The following is a 21,655-nucleotide window of genomic DNA, read 5'->3' as shown; positions in this document are numbered from 1 at the left end:
TGAATATGTAATTTTTAAATTATTACATTTTAAATACCTAGATGAAAATTATCTTAAAATCACCAAATTAGTATTTTAAAACTTTTATGTTATTGAGGAACTAACTGAGTCTGAAAGTGGAATGAAGCACAGTTACATTTGTATAACCAAATTATTTGGTAAAGCAGTTACTGCAGAAAGTTGAAATAATTTGGGGCAAACAATAATTGTTCTGTATTCAAAAAATTAATATATTGGTATACAAGGTTGCAAAATAATTTTTTAAAAGAGAGAGATTGGCTGATTTGAGGACAAAAATTTTACTGATTTTACTTGTGTAGACATGTTCTCTAAAAGTTTAAATTTTCAAAAGTTTTTCCTACAAATTTTATTAAAAATTGACCAATTAAAATGTATTCTTTTTTTTTTTAATAAATTTATTTATTTATTTATTTATTTTTGGCTGTGTTGGGTCTTCGTTTCTATGCGAGGGCTTTCTCTAGTTGCGGCGAGCGGGGGCCACTCCTCATCGCGATGCGCGGGCCTCTCACCATCTCGGCGTTTCTTGCTGCGGAGCACAGGCTCCAGACGCGCAGGCTGAGCAGTTGTGGCTCACGGGCCCAGTCACTCCGCGGCATGTGGGATCTTCCCAGACCAGGGCTCGAACCCGTGTCCCCTGCATTGGCAGGCAGACTCTCAACCACTGCGCCACCAGGGAAGCCCTAAAATGTATTCTTATATGTCTTCAAAAATCCTGTACTGTTAGAAGCTTTCTTATTATCACTGTTCCAGAACACGGACATTCTCTGAGGACCAAGTATAAAAATGTATTTACTTGAAATGACATTTATCCATTCAAACAGCAACAATTTAATTGAAATTTCCATCTACCCAAAATCTACTAGGCAATATAAACATTAAACACAGTTTAAGCCTTGATGTTGACTCTCATAAATGTTTAAAATCTACTTCATAAAACAAATCTAACTCACTTAAATAATAACATGATAAAGATAGAACTGCTAATTTTTGAGACTCATAAGTGATGAAAATATATAAAACAGAACAATTATTAATAAGGGCTGGGCCCATTAGGCATATATGCATAAGAGAAGAAAGAATGGGGGCAAGGCCAATATGGCAGAGTAGGAAGATACTGAGCTCACCTCCTCCTATAGGCACACCAAAATTACAACTATTTACAGAGAAACTATTGAGAAGAAAGACTAGAAGACTGCAGAAAATGTCTCTACAACTAAACAAATAAGGAACCATGATAAGATGAGTAGTAGTAGAGTAGAGATACTGTCAAGACCCATACCAGCAGATGGGTGATCCACAGACAGGATTATTACAAGTGCAGAGGTTTTCCCTAGCAACAAGTTTTCCAAGCCCCACAGAGCTCCCAAGCCCAGAGGTCCTGCACCAAGAAGACAAGCCCCCTGAATGTTTGCCTTTGAAGGCCAGTGGGGCTTACGTTTAGAAGAGCCAGAGGGTTGTGGGAAATAGAGAATCTACTCTTAAAGGGGACATACAAAATCTCACATCCTCTGGGACCCAAGGAAAAAGCAATATTTTGAGAGAAGCCTGGGTCAGCCTTACCTGCTGATCTTGGAGAGCCTCCCAGAGAGGAAGGAGGCAAATGAACCTCACCATTGGGACATAGACACTGGAGACAACAGTTCTGGGTAGTTTCTTCTACCATGAAGACACTGGTCCTGGCAAGCAACATTTTGGAATCTTCTCTATCGCTTATTAGCACCATGATGTGGGCAGGCCTGTTGGCACCAGTACTGGGACACATTGGGCCAAGAAACTAGACAAGTGGAGACACAGCCCCACCAACAACAGGCTGACTGTCTTAAGACTTCTTCAGCCAGGAGCTGCCTTGGAACCTGACCTTTTCCACCAGAGGGTCAATGACCCAACCCCCCACACCAGTGTGCCAGCTCTATCCCTGAGGTACCCAGAGCCCAGAAGCCGGAGACCTCAGGACATGGCTTGGCCCACAAGTGAGCAAGCACTAACCCCTAGACCAACCTCACCTACCAGTGGAGAAGCATCAGCTCCAGGACTGGCAGGGCCCCAGTCCTGTCCACCATTGAACCAACACACCAACTTCAGGACCCTCAGGGACCAGCAACCAGAGACCTCCAGGTACCAGGACCACCCACTAATGAGTGGACTCTAGCCCCAGGAACAACTTGTCCTTGGCCCTGTTCATTAGAGGGCCAACACCAACTCCAGGAACCCCAAGCCCTTCAGCTAAAGATCACAGGACATGGTGTTGCCTACCAATAGGCCAGCACTAGGCTCAGGACATGGCCTAACCCACCAGTGGTAGACACCAGTCCCAGGATCACTGTAGCCCTGTAGCTTGCTATGTCAGGGTGCAGCCCACATAGCAGCAGGCAGGCACTAGCCCCAGGACCCCAAGGGCCACAGCCCCACACAACTGTAGCCTGACACCAGTAGTAAGACACTTTGGACACCTCAGACAGCTGCCCTAGGATCCAGCCCTACTCGCCACTGGGCAAATACCAGGTTTGAGCCACTCTGGACCACACAGCCAGCTGTGTCAGGAACCATCCCTGCCCTCTAACAGGCCAATGTTAGATCCAGGATACCCAACACCTGTAACCACCCAACTCTGAACATAGCTACACCCAGAAGTGGGTCAATACTAGCCCTGGGACATCCCAGGGCCCACTGACTAACAACCAGCAGTCTCCACACAAGACAAGGACTGGCAACCAATGACTGGAGGCCAGCAACACCTACCAGGTAATCCAGAGTGGTCAACCCACCACAAAGCAAAGGCTCACACAACCAACACAGGTGTACCACTAGAGAATATAGCTCTGATGACCAGAAGATAATACACAGCTGAGATGCATAGGATGTCTTCTATAAAAGGCCGATTCTCAAAGGTTGGGTAATGTAACCAACCTACCAAATACATTGCAATAAAAACAGCAAATTCAGTAAAATTAGGTGACAGAGAAATGTATTAAAAATAAAGGAACAAGATAAAACCCAAGAATAACTAAGTGAAATAGGTAAAGGAAATCAATTCAATAAAGATTTCAATGTAATGAATGTAAAACTGTTCAAAGATCTCAGGAGAAGAATAAATGAACAGAGTTAGAAGTAAGACATTTTTAACAAAGGGTTAGAAAGTATAAAGTAAAACCAGAGATAAAAATTACAATAACTGAAATACAAAATGCACAAGAAGGAATTTACAATAGATTAGTTGATACAGAGGAATGGATGAGAGAGTTGGAAGACAGAGTAGTGTAAATCACTGAAGCAGAACAGAAAAAGAAAAAAAAGTTAAAAGAAATGAAAAGGAAAATAAAAAGAAAAGCTTAAAAAATTTAGGGACACCATCAATGGCACTAACATTCACATTATAGAGGTCCCAGTAGGAGAAGAGAGAGAAAGGGGCAACAAACATATTTGAAGACATAATATCTGAAAACTTCCCTAACATGGGATAGGAAACAGACAATTCCAAACAAACGATTCCAGCAAGTACAGAGATTCTCCAAAAGAATCAACTCAAAGAGGAACACACTAAGATACATTGAAAGTAAAATGGTAAAAACTAAAATCAAAGAGAGAATATTAAAAGCTACAAGGGAAAAGCAACACATTTCCTGCAAGGGAACTCCAATAAGCTATCAGCTGATTTTTGAGAAGAAACTCTGCAGGCCAGAAGAGAGTGGCACAATGTAGCTAAAGTGATGAGAGGAAAAAACTTACAACCAATAATCTCTTCCCAGCAAGGCTTTCATTCAGACTTGATAAAGAGATCAAATTTTTATAGACAAGAAAAAGCTAAAAGAGTTCAGCACCACAGAACCAAATTTATAAAAAATGCTAAAGGGGCTTCTTTAAGCAAAAAAAAAAAAAAATTACAGAAGAAAAAGCTGATGGGTAAAGGCAAATATACAGTAAAGATAATAAATCAACAATGTATAAAGCTAATAGAAAGGTTAAGTCAAAAGTAGTATAATTATCTGTTTCTGTAATAAGTAGTTAAGGGATATGCAAAACAAAAAGATGTAAAATATGATGTCAAGACCAGGACCAGGAAGTGTGGGTGAGGAGGAAGTAAAAATAAAGGGAGGGTTGTTAAAATGAATTTGAACTTAAGAGATCAGCAATTTAAAATAATCATATATAGAGAGAGAGAAAGATTGCTATATATAAGCATAGTAGTAACCAGAAACTATAACCAATAATAGATACACCAACAAACAAGAAAAAGGAATTCAAACATAACACTAAAGGCAGTCATCAAATCACAAGGGAAGACAGCAAAAAAGAAAGGAACAACAAAAACAACAAAAAAAAAACCCTACAAAAAAACCCAAAACAATTAACAAAATGGCATGTGTATAATTATTAATAGTTACTTTAAATGTAAATGGACTTAATGTTCCAATCAAAAGACATAGAGGGCTTCCCTGGTGGCAGAGTGGTTGAGAGTCCGCCTGCCGATTCAGGTGACACGGGTTAGTGCCCCGGTCCAGGAAGATCCCACATGCCGCAGAGTGGCTGGGCCCGTGAGCCATGGCCACTGAGCCTGCACGTCCGGAGCCTGTGCTCTGCAATGGAAGAGGCCATAACGGTGAGAGGCCCATGTACTGCAAAAGAAAAAAAAAAAAAAAAGACATTGAATGAGCACAAAACAAAACCAAAATATATGCTACGTACAAAAGACTCATTTCAGATCTAAACAAACATGTAGACTTAAAATGAGAGGATGGAAAAATGTATTCCACGCAAATGGAAATGAAAAAAAAATTGTGTTAGTAATACTTAAAACAGACAAAATAGACTTAAAAACAAAGTCTCTAACAGGAGACAAAGAAGAACATTACATAATGATTAAGGAATCAATCAATCAAGAAGAGATAACAGTTTTAAATATATATGCAACCAACATAGGCACATCTAAATACACAAAACAAATATTACAGACATAAAGGGTGAAATTGACAGTAACACAATAACATTAGGGTACTTTAACACCCCACTTAATAAGTGGACATATCATCCAAACAAAAAATCAATAAGAAACACTGGCCTTAAACAACACATTGTCCAAAATCTTAAATTACCAACCTAAGTTTATATCTACAAGAACAAGAAGAACAAACAAAACCAAAAGTTAGTAGAGTAAGAGAAATCAGAAATATCAGAGCAGAAATAAATGAAATACAGTTTCAAACAACAGTACAAAAGATTAGTGAAACTAAGCTATTACTTTTTGAATACATAAAAAAATGATAAATCTTTAACAAGGTTCACCAAGAAAAAAAGAGAGGAGGGTCCAAATCAATAAAATGAGAGATGAAAAAGAAGTGACAACAGGAACCATAGAAATGAAAAGGACCATAAGATATTACTAGGAATCATTATAGGCCAATAAAATATAAAAACCTTAAGGAAATGAATACATTTCTAGAAATGTAAAATCTCTTCAGACTGAACCGAGGAGGATTTAAAAATATGAGAAGACCAATTACCAATAATGAAATTGAGTCAATAATAAGTCAACTCCCCCCACACCCCCACCCAACAGAAACCAAAAGCCCAGGAGCAGATGGCTTCACAGCTGAATTCTACCAAATATTTAGAGAGGAGTTAACACCTATCCTTCTTACACTATTACAACAAAACAAAACAATACAAAACAGAAATTGCAGAGGGAGGAATGCTTTTGAACTCATTCTACAAGGCTAGAGTTTCCCTGATACCAAAACCAAACAAACATCACACACACAAATTTATAGGCAAGTATCCCTGATGAACATAGATGTGAAAATCCTCAACAAAATGTTAGCAAATGAATTTAACAATACTTTAAAAATAGCATGCATCCTGATCAAGTGGGATTTATCCCAGGGATGCAAGAGTGTTTCATTAAGAATATGTATACAGTAAGGGCCCTATATATGAATGAGTTCCATTCTGAGAGTACATTCATAAGTCCAGTTTGTTTGTAAATCCAACAAAGTTAGCCTAGATACCTACCTAACGCAATTGACTATATAGTACTGTACTGTAATAGTTTTATAGTATTTTCACACAAATAAAGATAAAAACAAACAAAAAATAAAGAAAACTTTTAATCTTACAGTACAGTAACTTGAAAAGTACAGTAGTACAGTACAATATCTGGCATACAGGAGCTGGCATTGGGTGAATAGACAAGAGAGTTACTGACTGGAGGAGGGAGAAGAGGTGGGAGATGGTAGAGCAGAAGGATCATCAGCAATAGGAGACGGAGGGCAAGCTGCAATTTCACTCACACCTGATGTTGATGGAACTCACATTCACAGCTTTGAAAGTTCACAACTTGCAGGTTCATATGTAGGGGACTTACTGTAATATGATCATCTCAAAAGAGGCAAAAACAGCTTTTGACAAAAGTGAAAATTGTATTCGCTAATTTATTTAGAGCACGTGATAGGATACTACTATAAATAAAGAAAAATGATATATGATATATATGAAATACAGTAAAAAAAAACCTCATTATCACACAGAGTAATTCATATTTCTATTGGACAAATGGAAAAAAAATAAATTACTATTTGGTTTCCCCCCCAAGTAAAAACCAAATCATCTTGCTTTGTAATACTTAGAATAATTTGTCTCCAGAAAATCCAAAAAATTTTCAGTTGTATTGAGTAGCCAGCACTGCCTCACAACACAAATAACTGATGCCCATAGAAGATAATGGTTCGTCCTCCATAATTTCAGAATTATAGTGACAAAAGTTCTTTCCTTCATTAAATTCTATCCAGGTTCCCTGAACCTTTCAAATACTTCTCAACTTTCTGACTTTGGTTTCTGTCTTTTCATAGTCCAGTTTTATCAAGAATCCTGCTACATTGGTTTAGCTTGAACTCTCCACCCTCCTACCTCATCACCCTTAATATATAATCAGGGTCCTCAACCTCCACTACCCCCAGGTGATGTCTGATCACCCTGGTCTCCCTTCAGTAAGAATGCTTCTAGGTAGGTTTAACCAGAATCCCCCCCACCACTCTTTCGATTTACTGTTATTTTCCAGCCACCAATCCCCACCCTGCACATTGGCTATAAATTCCCAATTGTCCATGCTATATTTGAAATTGAGCCTGGTTCTATACGGAGGTCCTTTCTCCCTTGTTACAACAATCCTTAATAAAATCTGTTTTTATCACTTTATTATCCAGCTCTGTTTTTTCTTTACCAACAACCAGACAGAAATTAGAGTGTTCCTGACTTATAAAGTACTGGTATATATTATGCTCCAGCTTAGATACAGCTTCCTGAGTGGTTGCCCTAATCCCAGCTTGTCTCTTCCAATATATCCATCATTCATTTATTTACCTAACTAAGCTTTCTTAAGCATTATATTCCTTATGCTTCTCTTTGGCCTCCAAGGTCCAATGGATACCCATTTGCATTCACATCAAGTCTATACTCATCTGTCTGATTTTAACACCCTATGCAATCTGATACTATGCTACATATCCCAATTTATGTCCCATGAATCCTGAATATTCACTCTATATTCTAATGGGGTCACATGTCTCATGGCTTGATCATATAAATTGTCTCCTTTCACCACTGTGCCCCACACTTACACTTTTTCCACATAGTAGAGAATTTAGTGATTATCAGCTGTGACCCTTTTACTCAGCAGATAAGAAATCAGGTCCCAGAAAAATTGTAAAGACATCATTTTCTCATAAGGAATTGAAATGCAGCTGGGTCAGAAAATTCAGTCTTCCAATCTCTTTTACATTGTGTGGGAAGCTGCCCTTCTCCTTTAGTGACCTGATTTACACAAGCTCTTCAGAGTCAGTGCCATTTTTCTTTTTTATTTCTTTTAATTTTTCTTCTACTTTTACTGAGATATAATTGATATACAGTACTGTGTAAGTTTAAGGTGTACAGCATAATGATTTGACATACATACATCATGAAATGATTATCACGAGTTTAGTAAATATCCTTCATCTCATATATATACAAAATTAAGAAATAGAAAAAAACTTTCTTGTAATGAGAACTCTTAGAATTTACTCACTTAACAACTTTCAAATACAACATACAGCTATGTGAATTATATTTATCATGTTGTATGTTACATTCCCAGTATTTATTTATCTTATAACTGGAAGTTTTTACCTTTTAACTGCCCTCATTTAATTTCCTCTCTTCCAATCCTCACTTCTGGTAAACACAAATCTGATCTCTTTTTCTATGAGTTTATTTGATTGTTTTAGAGATATAATTGCCCTATGACACTATGTTATTTCATGTTACACAAAATAATGATTCAACATTTCCATACATTTCAAAAGGATAAGTCTAGTTGAGATATGTCACCATACAAAGTTATTACATAGTTATTGAAAATATTATCCACACTGTATATTTCACACCCCCGACTCACTTATTTTGTGACTGGAACTTTGTACCTCTTACTCTACCTCACTTCTTTGTTTCCAGCCTCCACCTCTTCCCTTCTGGCAACCACTTGTTTTTTCTCTGTATCTGTAACTCTGTTTCTGTTTAATTATGTTTATTCATTTGTTTTGTCTTTTAGATTTCACATATAAGTAAAATCATACAGTATATGCCTTTCTCTGTCTGACTTATTTTACTTAGCATAATACCCTCTAAGTCTATCCATGTTGTGGCAAATGTCAAGATTTCAATTATTTTTTATGGCTGAGTAATATTGTTTTATATCTATATATATCTCACATCTTCTTTACCCATTCATCTATCAATGGGTACATAGGTTCCCTCCATATCTTGGTTATTGTAAATAGTGCTGTAATGAACATAGGCATGAATATATCTTTTCAAATTAGTGTCTTTGTTTTATCTGAATAACTATCAAGAAGTGGAATTGCTGAGTCACATGGTGGATCTATTTTTAATTTTTAAAGGAACCTCCAATAATGTTCTCTATAGTAGCTTCACCAGTTTACATTCCCACCAACAGGGCATGAGGATTCCTTTTGGTCCACATCTTTGCCAACATTTGTTGTTTGTTGTATTTTTCATAATAGGGGTTCTGAAGGTGTGAAGTGATATCTCATTGTGGTTTTGATTTGCATTTTCCTGTTTATTAGTGTTGTTAAGCCACTTTTCATGTACCTGTTAGCCATTTGTAAGTCTTCTTTGTAAAAATGCCCTTTCAGATCTTCTGCCCAGTTTTTAACTGGTTTGTTGTTGTTGTTGCTGTTGAGTTGTATGAATGCTTTGTGTATTTTGGATTTTAACCATTATTGGATTTGTTGTTTGCAAATTTCTTCTTTCACTCATTGGGAGACCTTTTTCTTTTGTTAATAGTTTCCTTCATTGTGCAAAAGCTTTTTAGTTTGATGTAGTCCCATTTGTTTGCTTTTGCTTTTTTTCCCTCTTTCTCAAGGAGACATATCCACAAAAAATATTGCAGAGATTGATGTCAAAGAGCACACTCCCTATGTCCCCTTTTATTTAAGTATTTAATCTATGTTGATTTTATTTTTGTGCATGGTGTGAAAGAATAGTCCAGTTTGATTCTTCTACATGTAGCTGTCCAGTTTCTCCAAGATCATTTACTGAAGAGGCTATATTTTCCCCATTATATATTATTGCCTCCTTTGTCATAGATTAATTGCTCACACACGTGTGGGTTCAATTATGTGCTCTCTATTCTGTTCCATTGATCTATGTGTCTGTTTTTGTGACAGTACTATACTGTTTTGATTACTGTAGTTCTGTAGTATGTTTTGAAATCAGGGAGCATAATACCTCCAGCTTTGTTTTTCTTTCTCAAGTTTGCTTTGGCTATCTTTTATTTTTTCATACGAATTTTAGAATTCTTTGTTCTAGTTCTGTAAAAAAATGCATTTGGTATTTTTGATAGGGATGCCATTGAATCTGTTGATTGACTTAGGTAGTATGGTCATTTTAACAATATTAATTTTTCCAATCCACGAACATAGTATATCTTTCCATCTGTTTGTGCCACCTTCAATTTCTTTCATCAGTGTCTAAGAGCTTTGCAAGTACAGGTTTTTCGCCTCCTTAGTTAGATTTATTCCTAGGTATTTTATTCTTTTTGATGCAGTTGTAAATGGGATTGATTTCTTAATTTCTATTTCTTATAGTTTGTTGTTATCTACAGAAACACAACAGATTTCTGTATACTAATTTTTTATTCTACAATTTTCCTAAAATCATTGATGATTTCTAGTAGATTTTTAGTGGCATCTATAGGATTTTCTATGTATAGTATCATGTCATACCCAAACAGTGACAGTTATACTTGTTCCATTCCAATTTACTTTGCTTTTCTTTCTTTTTCTTGTCTAAATCCTGTAGTTAGGAGAGCCAATACTATGTTTACAAAAACTGGGGGGACAGTATCCTTGTGTTGTTCCTGAACTTAGAGGAAATGTTTTCAGCTTTACACCATTGAGCACAATGTTAGCTGTGGGCTTATCATGTATGACACATTATGTTGAGACATGTTCCCTCTGTATCAACCTTGTTAAAAGTTTTTAAACAACACAGTTAAGTTGCTTCTTTCATGATGCATTCTTGTAGGTTTTATCAGAAGGAAAGTAGCTCCCAATATGAGTGACCTCCAGGATAAACAGGAAGCCAGCTGTGACAATATTTTTTGGTGGATTTCTATTACCAGAGACTGTCATGAAACTTTAAGGCTCTGAGGAAGTACATGTCAAACAGATGGGGAAAAAGGCAAACAGACTTCACTGGGAAAGAAATTTGATGCATCCAAAGACAATAAGATTCAGACTTCATTTCTTCTTAGAAAAAGACAAATAATTGAAGGTAGAGAACATTAGATTTTTCTCTAATTGATGCAAATTTTAGTGATATATATGGTTACATAAAAGTTAAATGAGGCCTGGCCTTACATGTGCAGGAATGAGTAAATAACAATATAAAAGCTTTATCCATTTATTGTAGAGATTTGATCTCCTTTTCCTTTTGTTTCAATTCTCCAGCCTTCAAACTTCACTCTCCATAAAGTGTATATCATCAAGGAAATGGTAACATTACTTTAAACATTTAGCTTAAGCTAAGTAATTAACCAAATGATAATATAATTATCTACTGGGCTCTGATCCAGGTACCATCCCTAGTGCTTTGGAGTATACAAGGCTGAACAGGCCTTATCTCAGGTAGTTTAGAACCTACTGATGGGAATGAGAGCAAAGCACATGAATTACAATAGAAAGAAAGAATTATAAGTGCCAAAATCTGGAAGTTGTTAAGTACTGAGCATGTTTGGCAAGAGGGAATACAACTAGAAGAGAGCTGTTAAAAACCATTTTCATAAAATCTTTAAAATAGATACATATACTTGCAGTGGTACAAAGCTCCACATCTCAAGGAAAAAAAAAAGTGGCAAACCAATACTCTTTCCCAAAACTGATCCAGACTAGTCAACTTTACACCCTAATTCCTGTCCCTATTGGTCAGTCCAAAATACTTGCCCCACCTCTGATTGCAGCTTTCATACCTACCCCTTTTAGATTTTATTCTTTCATATATACCATATTTCCAGTTACCTATGGATAACTCCTTTTAGTGCAAACATATATGAGACAAAATGGCCCTTAAGTTACTCACTTTCTTAATTAACTTCTTTCTGTTATTACTTCTGTTGTTGTTTGCCAGGCTCCAGAGCTACAAAATCTGGAGACATATTTTGTTTAATTTTTCCTTTCTTGGCTAGGCAGTGTGGCATGATGTGTATCTGATTTTCTAACTACTGGATAATTGAAAAATTATCTACCAATTCCTGTAGATTTTATCTAATTGATAAAACCTACAGGAATACACCTTGAAATAAGGCAATTCTAAGAATTTCACCATACTATTTAGTATATCTATATTTTGATTTTTTTAAATATCCAAAGTGGGAGATGATAACATAGACCACAGAGGTAGGGCATGTGCAAAAACCCAACCTATTGCCTAGTATCATTGATTGAACCATCAATAGCATTTTCCCACTTCCTGTCTCTCTTACACCCAAACTAGTGAGCATCAAGTTTTTCTTCATATTTCTCTTCTCCCCAATACTTTGTATCATGACCTTTCATTTAAGTATTTCACCTTCTATTTCTTCTCCTATGGAAAAATCAGGGTTACTGCAAAAGCCTTCAAGAATTTCTCCCTGCCTTCAACCTCTCTTCTCTCCATTACTCCTACTATTGCCAGACCAATCCTGGCAATAAACTGGGCTGCATGTTGCTTTCCTCCTTTCTCTTGAGTTCTTGGTTTACTGTCACATCAAGTCCAAAATCTTGTTGTCATGGGTAAATAACCTGACCTCGCTCAACAACAGGAACATGTCACCCCTTTACATGAGCTATACTCATGTCTCTTTCTGTAACATAATTTCCCATCTTAAGTATATATCCAGTCCCACATCACATGTCCTGCACTTTCTCTCTAACCCCACACTTCATCTCCACCTTGCACATCCAACCAATGCCCAGTCTTTTGTCCCCCACAGGGCTCAGGAAACTTCAGTAATGACTTACTATTTGAACAGAATTGTCACTCTCCCTTCCCCTGGGAAACCTGCCCAGATACATTCTCTTGTGAGTTCCCCTAATATGTGCTCCTGGCTACTATTTTGTGTGTTGATTTGCTTCTTTCATACTAAGAAGATAAATTTGGTGCAGAGATGTGGTTGTAGTGAGTGTAGTAACCAGTATAGACAATGTTATGTGTGTTGTACCAGGAAACAGTTGAAAGGCTGGTCTGGCTATTGTGCTAGCCCATTCATACGATGTAATACCACTAGTTGAATGCAATGGAGAGCTGGTTCTGTCCCTAAGTTTCCAAATACCTGCTCAAAATTCTTACTCTGATAATCAAGAAACTGGGATAGGAGACTAATCAAAACTTATTTTTTGGGCCTCCCTGGTGGCGCAGTGGTTGAGAGTCCGCCTGCCGATGCAGGGGATACGGGTTCGTGCCCCGGTCTGGGAGGATCCCATATGCCGCGGAGCGGCTGGGCCCGTGAGCCATGGCCGCTGTGCCTGCGCGTCCGGAGCCTGTGCTCCGCAACGGGAGAGGCCACAGCAGTGAGAGGCCCGCATACCGCAAAAAAAAAAAAAAAAAAGAAAGAAAACTTATTTCTTTATTTTCAGAATTAAGAGAATTTTTACACTATTTCATTATAAATTTCATTATAAGAAAGCATATAAAAGGGAACTGATTAAGCTGCAGCATTGTACTCAGAATTGCTTGGAAGATATTGGAAACGTTTATGTTTACAGCATTTTACTGTGCGCCCATTCCATATATATTTTGTTACTTACGGATAACAAATAGAATCTCATAATGTCCCTGAATAATTAACCAAGAACTTTTATTTATAGCAGGATGCAAATGGAGATGTTCATATTCAAGATACACAGAACACAAAGCACAGGGATCTTTAATTCATGGATGAATGAAGATGGAAGCAGCATGTTGAACATAGCATTTTTCCTTGAAAAGTGATTTCCGTATTTTATGTTATTAAGTTGATACATAGCTGCAGATCTGCTCAATTCTCTGGGCTCCACCAACCTCCAGTGCATCTTTCAGTAACACACACACATATATATACTATGAAAGAATTGGTATGGATAAGGTCATCTAAGAGGAAGCATCCTCTGTATTCTTTGGGATAACTTAATTATACCTGTTTTATTGGTGGCAAGATTCTCCTATTTGGAGAAAAAAGCTTAATAATTTTCTGATTGAGCTTATTTAAGAAATGCTCTCACACATATTTACTGCAGCTCAAAGAGGATTTCTGTGCCTTCAGGGAAATGTCGCATTCTGCAGGATTTGTACCAGAGATAATAGGCTTAATTTGTATTTTAAAAATTTATCAAAACATTTTCACTTCTCTTTGCTCATTTGATATTTTCTACAGCTTTGTAAGACAGGTTAAGTGTGTGTCCTAATTTCTCTTTGACAAACAGGACATTGAGGTGCTGAGGGGTTAATTTGTTAGAAGATACACCCTAAGTGAGTAATAGACCTAGAAGCTGTATACTATGTCTTCCAGATTCTGTGCTTTCAGATTATATAGACAACTTTTGAACATAAATGCAAAGATTTGTACCCTTACATGCATGTGCAAAGCAAAATCAGCCAAGGAGCTTGGTAAAACACTGTGATGCTAGAACCTTATACCTGGAGACTACAATTCAGGTCAGATGTGAGGCCTACTGTATCTATTTTTAAAATGACATATATGTGACTTTGAGTTTGGTTAACCAGCATTATTGGATATTCACTCATCCATTCATCCAGTGTTATTCTTTGTGAATTTCACCTTTATGTACTTTACCTGTCTTCCTAACAGGTTGTTGGGATCTTTAAAAAATTTTAGTCTTATGTCTATGGTGTAGGTATTGTTGAAATAATCAAATTTACTGTTCTTTTCTTTTGTTTCACATATAAAGAAACTTCTCCAGGCTAAATTTAAAAAAAATCCAAATTCAAAATCAAAAAATATTTTGTTTCTTACAACAAAATTGAATCCATATCTAGAAGAGAATTTGTAAATGGACAATAAACATAAAAGATGTTCAATATAGCTCATAAATAAATACAGATTAAAGAAACAAGATACTATTTTAACCCTAAAATCTATAAAAGACAGAAAACTTTGATGGTAAATGGTATTGGTAAGAATTAAGGGAAACAGGCACTTTTGTACAATGCTGGTGTTATTGGTACAATATCTTTAGTGGTGAAATTGGCAGTATTTCTCAAAAGTAAATATATATATTCTCTTTGATCTAGCAGTACTACTTCCCAGGTATACATAAATTTGTGAAATGTGGATGGCTAAAAATATGCACTGTTGCATTGTTTGTATTAGGAATAAAAGGAGGATATCTAGATGCCTGTTCATTGACAACTATTTAAATAAAATATAGTATATGCATAAAAGGAATTATTATGCAACCAGGGAAAATAATAATCAATACTTGTGTATGCTTAAATGGAACAATTCCAAGTTATATTAAATATATTATATTCAAGGTATATTAAGGTTCTTAAGGCTTAATTAAGATTTAAAGTAAAAATTAGGTATATTATGTTCCTATTTTAGTATAAAGAGGTGTATAAAGGTGAAATGTATGTCTCTGGCTGTGTATACATAGACTGTTTCTGTAAGGATAAAGAAAAAATTAACTCATGCATTTGGGAAAAAAAAACTAGAAGTTTGAGGTGGAAAGAAAACTAAATTAATTTTATATACTTGTACCATTTAAACATTTTGCAATGTGCATTTATTATTTTTCAATAAACACTAGATGATTAAAAATAAGTTTAATGTTTAAAATAATAATTGACAATTAGGCTGACTGAACAGTAAATTGTAAAATATGTCTTTTCCAGTTCAGTTTGCACTTTTATTATGACTTAAACCATATACAACTGATTCAACAAATCTATTTATATTTTTTGCAAGATTTGATATATTTCTATGATGATTCTATCATTTCTATATGAAAAAGTAATTAAAAGTTTGGGAAATATCAGTTAGCTATTTCAATCCATGCTTCTCTAGTCGATCTATGTCAACTGTAGGATTCTGATTGAGGCATAGCATTTTCAAACTCAAAGAATGTCAGAAGTATGAGGGACCTCAGACATTTTATAATCTAACTTTGTTTTGGAGATGAAGAAACTGGGTCCAGTAGGATTTTTTTCTCCCATGTTAGTTTGCTTCACTCACATGGTAAAATTTACGATTGAGTTAAAGTAAAATTTAGTATTTAATAAATTGAAATAGTGAGGGTCAGAGAATATTAATTATTCAAACCAGCTCTACATTAGCTGGCTATCTACCCTTGGATAAGTTTTCTTTTCTCTCTTGGCTCATTCTTACAGCTTTGAAATGATTGTCTGAATTCAGTGATACTGTTTGCATTTGTCATACTGACTGAAAAATCTTTAAGAGATTCACCAACTAACTCAGGACCTTATTAACTTTATTACTTTCTCTGGACTTGTAAGCACCTCAGTTTTCCAGAATTTCTGGATCTATGTAAATGCTGTCATCCTTTAAATGTCAAACCATGTTAAATCAAATTGACATTTATTTTGACATTTACTCTGATCAGGTTTTGTTTTTTGTTTGTTTGTTTGTTTCACAATATGGTCCTGTGTTGTTTTTGTATTTTTTAGTATGGCTTGTTCCACAGCTAGAGTCTAAGTTTTATATTTCCCATTGCAAGTGTCTAATTAACCTTTGTGTTTTTAGCAAGAGGTTCAGAGTAATAGTGAATGAAAACAGATATTTCAGAGTAAAATAAGTGTTTCATATCACAAGTCAAGCCAAATATTGAATTTTCAGTTGCCAACCAATTTAGTTTAGGTGGGATGCAACATAAAAACTGATACAGCAATGTCTCCCAGATTGGGATATTGGCACATTGGGGAGGGAGTTACTGTCCTCCTCTACAAAGAGAGGATGGAAGAGTCAACAGAATGTAGAAATGGACCCGTGACTCAGCAATTAATATATCTCTGTTTATGCCTCTTAGGGAGACATATCTAAGAATACCCCAATATATCTCTGGGTTAGGGAGTATTTATGTTAATAACTTCCTCCATTCACAAGGATAAAGTAAAACTCTAGTTTGTTTTCATATTTTTCAGGAGAAATTTAGTTAGTTCCTCTAGGTTTTAATGTTTGGAGTGTACAAATTTAGATTTCTTTTCCTAAAATTAGGTCATTAGAAGTATATAATCTATAAATAATCACCAAGAGTTCATGAGTAAATTTGCTTTGTAACATATCTCCCCTAATATCTCTTAAATCAAATCTTCTGTGATTAAAGATCAACACTTTGAGCAGTTTAAAACATTCGGATTTCATAATGGTTTGTTTAGACCTCACATGGCTCTTCTATCTGCAAAGCCTATAAATATACTTTTAGAAAATTTCTACCCAAACTACTTAGTCTCCTAATTTATCTACTTTTGACCTTTTATGTTGCTATTGTTATGTGTTCACTTCATTGTTTTAAATTACATAATAATTTTACTCTTTTCCTGCAGGCAGAATTCACAGACATGTGGGAATAGTACATGTCAGGTGGTGAGGGATTCACCATCTGGTACTCTGTCACTGGCCATCAGTCATTCCAGGAGGCTGCCAAGTTTAAAGAGCTCATTTTTCAGGTCAGCCACACTTATGATATCCTCCTGGTCCTGGTGGATAACAAAATTGATCTGACAGACTTTCATCAAGTGAGTGTAAATTTTACCTGTTAGTGTCTGTCTTTTCCTCTGAGAATACATAGTATCAAGTATGGCTGCTTTCTGAGGTTTATATTGAGAATTATGAGAAATAAATATTGCACACAAGTTTTCTAAGAAGTCTTTGAAGAACTGTGATAGATTTTGTTAGTCACCACAATATACCTTATTCCACATACTACTTTTAAGTGTCCTAATCACTCCCCCAACAAGAGGCAGAGTCTGTTTCTCCCATCCTCTTGGATCTGGGCTGGCCCTATGATTTGTTTTGAGCAGCAGAGTGTAGTAGAACTGATGCTCTATAACTTTTGAGGCTGAGCCTTAAGAGTTAAGTGAGAACAGTTTACGAGATCTCTGGGACAATATCAAGTGCAATAATATTCACATTACTGGGGTCCCAGATGGAGAAGAGAGAGAGAAAAAGCCTGAGAAAATCTTTGAAGACTTAGAAGCTGAAAACTTCCTTAACCTGGGAAAGGAAACAGTCACCCAAGTCCAGGAAATGCAGAGTCCCATACAGTATTAACCTAAAGAGGAACACACACTCATTATAATCAAAATGACAAAAATTAAAGATAAAGAGAGAATATCAAAAGCAGCACAGGAAAAGCAACAAATAGCATTCAAGGGAGTTCCCATAAGACTATTGGCTCTTTTCTCGGCAGAAACTCTGCAGGCCAGAAGGGCGTGTCATGACATATTTAAAGTGATGCAAGGGAAAAACCTACAACCAAGAATACCCTACCCAGCAAAGATTCCATTCAGATTTCATGAGTAATCAAAAGCTTTACAGACAAGCAAAAGCTAAAAGTATTCAGCACCACCAAGACAGCTTTACATCAAATGTTAAAGAAACTTCTTTAGGTTAAAAAGAAAAGTCCACAGTGAAAAACAAGAATGTTATGAAATGAAAAAATCTCATCAGTAAAGGCAAACAAGCAATAAAGGTAGGAACTCATCCACACACAAAGCTAGTAGGGAGGTTTAAAGACAAAAGTATTAAAATAATCTATTTCCACGGTTAAGGGCTAAACAAAACAATTAGATATAAATATAATATCAAGAACAGTAATCATAGGGGAGGAGAGTACAAATAGAGGGTTTTTAAAATGCATTTAAAAGTAAGACATCAGTAACTTAATTATGTGTATATATAGACTGCTATACAAAAATCTCATAGTAACTGCAAACCAAAAATCTATAATAGATATACACACAAAAAATAAAAAGAATCCAACACAACACTAAAAATAGTCATCAAATCACAAGAGAAGGGGACAAACTAAGAAAGGGGGAAAAAGGCCTACAAAACAAATCCAAAACAATTAACAAAATGGCAATAAGAACATACATATTGATAATTACCTTAAATGTAAATGGATTAGATGCCCCATCCAAAAGGCAGAGATTGCATGAATGGTTATAAAAACAAGACCCGTATATATGTTGTCCACAAGACACTGACTTCAAATCTAGAGACACATTCAAATTGAAAATGAGGGGATGGAAAAAGATATTACATGCAAATAGAAATTTTAAAAAGCCAGAGTAACAGTACTTATATCAGAAAAAAAAAACAGTAGATCTTAAAATGAAGACTGTTACAAGACAAAGAGAAATGCTACATAGTGATCAAAGGATCAATCCAAGCAGAAGACATAACAATTGTAAATATATATTCACCCAACATAGGGGCACCTCAGTATACAAGGCAAATGTTAAGAGACATAAAAGGGGAAATTCACAATAACACAGTAATAGTGGGAGACATTAACACTCCACTTTTATCAATGGACAGATCATCCATACAGAAAATGAATAATGAAACACAGGCTTTAAATGACACATTAGACCAAATAGACTTAATTGATATTTATAGAGCATTCCACCCAAAAGCAGCAGAATACACATTCTTCTCATGTACACGTGGAACATTCTCCCTGATAGACCACATGCTGGGCCACAGAAAAAGCCTTGATATTTTAAGAAAATTGAAATCATATCAAGAATCTTTTTTTTTTAACCAGAGTGTTATAAGAGTAGAAATCAACTGCAAGGAAAAAACTGCAAAAAACACAAACTCATAGAGGCTAAACAATATGCTACTAAACAACCAATTAATCATTGAAGAAATCAAAGAGGAAATAAAAAAAATACTTAGAGAGAAATAAAAAGGTAAGCACAACAACCAAAACCTATTGAATGCAGCAAAAACACTACACCAAGAGGGAAGTAGTTAGCAATACAAGCTTACCTCAGAAAACAAGAAAATATCAAGTAAACAACCGAATTTTACACCTAAAGCAACTAGAGAAAAAAGAACAAACAAACCCATTATTAGTAGAAAGAAAGAAATCATAAAGAACGGAGGAGAAATAAATAAAATAGAGACTGAAAAAGCAACAGAAAAGATCAATGGAACTAAGAGCTGGTTCTTTGAGAAGATAAACAAAATTTAGCCAGACTCATCAAGAAAAAAAGGAGAGGGCCCAAAACAATAACATCAGAAATGAAAAAGGGACAGTTACAACAGATACCACAGAAATACAAAAGATCATAAAAGACTACTCTGAATTACTACATACCAATATAATGGACAATCCAGAAGAAATGGACAAATTCTTAGAAATGTGCAATCTCCCAAGACTGAAAGAGGAAGAAATGGAAAATATGAGCAGACCAATTACCAGTATGAAATTGAATCAGTAATTTTAAAACTCCCAACCAACAAAAGTTCCAGACCTTAAATGTAAATGGATTAGTTTTGGCTTCACAGGTGAATTCTACCAAATATTTTGAAAAGACTTAACACCTACTCAAACTCTTCCAAAAAACTGAAGAGGAAGGAACACTTCCAAATTCATTCTATGAAGTCAGCATAACTCTGATACCAAAACCAGACAAAGACATCACACAAAAAAAGAAAATTACAGGCCAATATCACTGATGAAACTAGATGCAAAAATCCTCAACAAAATACTAACAAACTGAGTCCAGCAATACATTAAAAGGATCATACACCATGATCAAGTGGGATTTATCCTAGGAATTTTCCAATATCCACAAATCAATCAGTATGATACACCACATTAAAAAACTTGAAGAATGAAAACCATGTAATCACTTCAATAGATGCAGAAAAAGCTTTTGATAAAATTCAACATCCATTTATGATGAATACTCTCCAGACAGTGGGCATAGAGGGAATCTACCTCAACATAATAAAGGTTATATATGACAAATTCACAGCTAACATCATACTCAATGGTGAAAAGCTGAAAGCTTTACCTCTAAGATCAGGAACAAGACAAGGATGTCCACTCTGACTACTTTTACTCAACATAGTATTGGAAGTTCTACCCACAGCAATCAGAGAAGAAAAAGAAAAACAAAATAATCCAAATTGGAAAGAAATAAGTAATACTGGCACTGTTGGCAGATGACATGATACTATATATAGAAAATCCTAAAGAGGCCACTAGAAAAATACTAGAGCTCATCAATGAATTCAGTAAATTTGCAGGATACAAAATTAATATACAGAAACTGGTTGCATTTCTGTATTGTAACAACAAACTAACAGAAAGAGAAATTAAGGAAACAATCCCATTTACCATCACATCAAAAAGAATAAAGTACCTAGGAAAAAAACCCACCTAAGGAGGCAAAACACCTATACTCAAAAAAACTGTAATACACTGATACCACTGAAAGAAATTGAAGATGACACAACAGATGGAAAGATATAATGTGTTCTTGGCTCAAAAAATCAATATGGTTAAAATAACTGTATTACCGTGGCAATCTACAGATTCGAGGCAATCCCTATCAAAATACCAAAGATATTCTTCATGGAATCAGAAATAATAATTTTATAATTTGTATGGAAACCCAAAGCCCCAAATAGCCAAAACATCTTGAGAAAGGAGAACAGAGCTGAAGGAATTACACTCCCTGACCTCAGACTATGCTACAAATACACAGTAATTAAAACAGTATGGTACTGACACAAAAACAGACACATAGATAAAATCAATGGAACAGGTTAGACAGCCCAGAAATAAACCCATGCACTTATGGTCAATCTATGACAAAGGAGGCAAGAATATATAGTTGAAAAAGAACAGTCTCTTCAGTAAATGGTGTTGGGAAAACTGGACAGCTACATGTAAAAGAATTAAATTAGAAGTTTATCTAATGCATACAAAAATAAACTCAAAATGGATTAAAAACTCAAATTAAGACTGAACATATAAAACTACTAGAACAAAACATATGCAGAACACTCTGACATAAATCAAAGCAATATTTTTTTGATCTTTCTTCTAAAGTAAAGGAAATAAAA

General features: G+C 35.5%; 1 protein-coding gene across 1 annotated transcript in view; it reads left to right on the top strand.

The window, feature by feature from the left end:
* The window catches only part of RIT2 (Ras like without CAAX 2), a gene marked incomplete at both ends in the record, with an annotated part of 304,767 nt that overhangs the window by 53,543 nt on the left and 229,569 nt on the right, over nt 1-21,655 (top strand). The window contains 2 exon segments of the mRNA XM_081252142.1: nt 17,110-17,133; nt 17,137-17,301. Of these exon segments, the coding sequence (XP_081108268.1) occupies nt 17,110-17,133; nt 17,137-17,301 (189 nt within the window).

This window comes from Mesoplodon bidens (genome assembly GCF_964165515.1).
Source record: "Mesoplodon bidens genome assembly, chromosome: 13".
Lineage (NCBI taxonomy): Eukaryota > Metazoa > Chordata > Mammalia > Artiodactyla > Ziphiidae > Mesoplodon > Mesoplodon bidens.
This window is presented reverse-complemented; position numbering and strand designations above follow the sequence as displayed.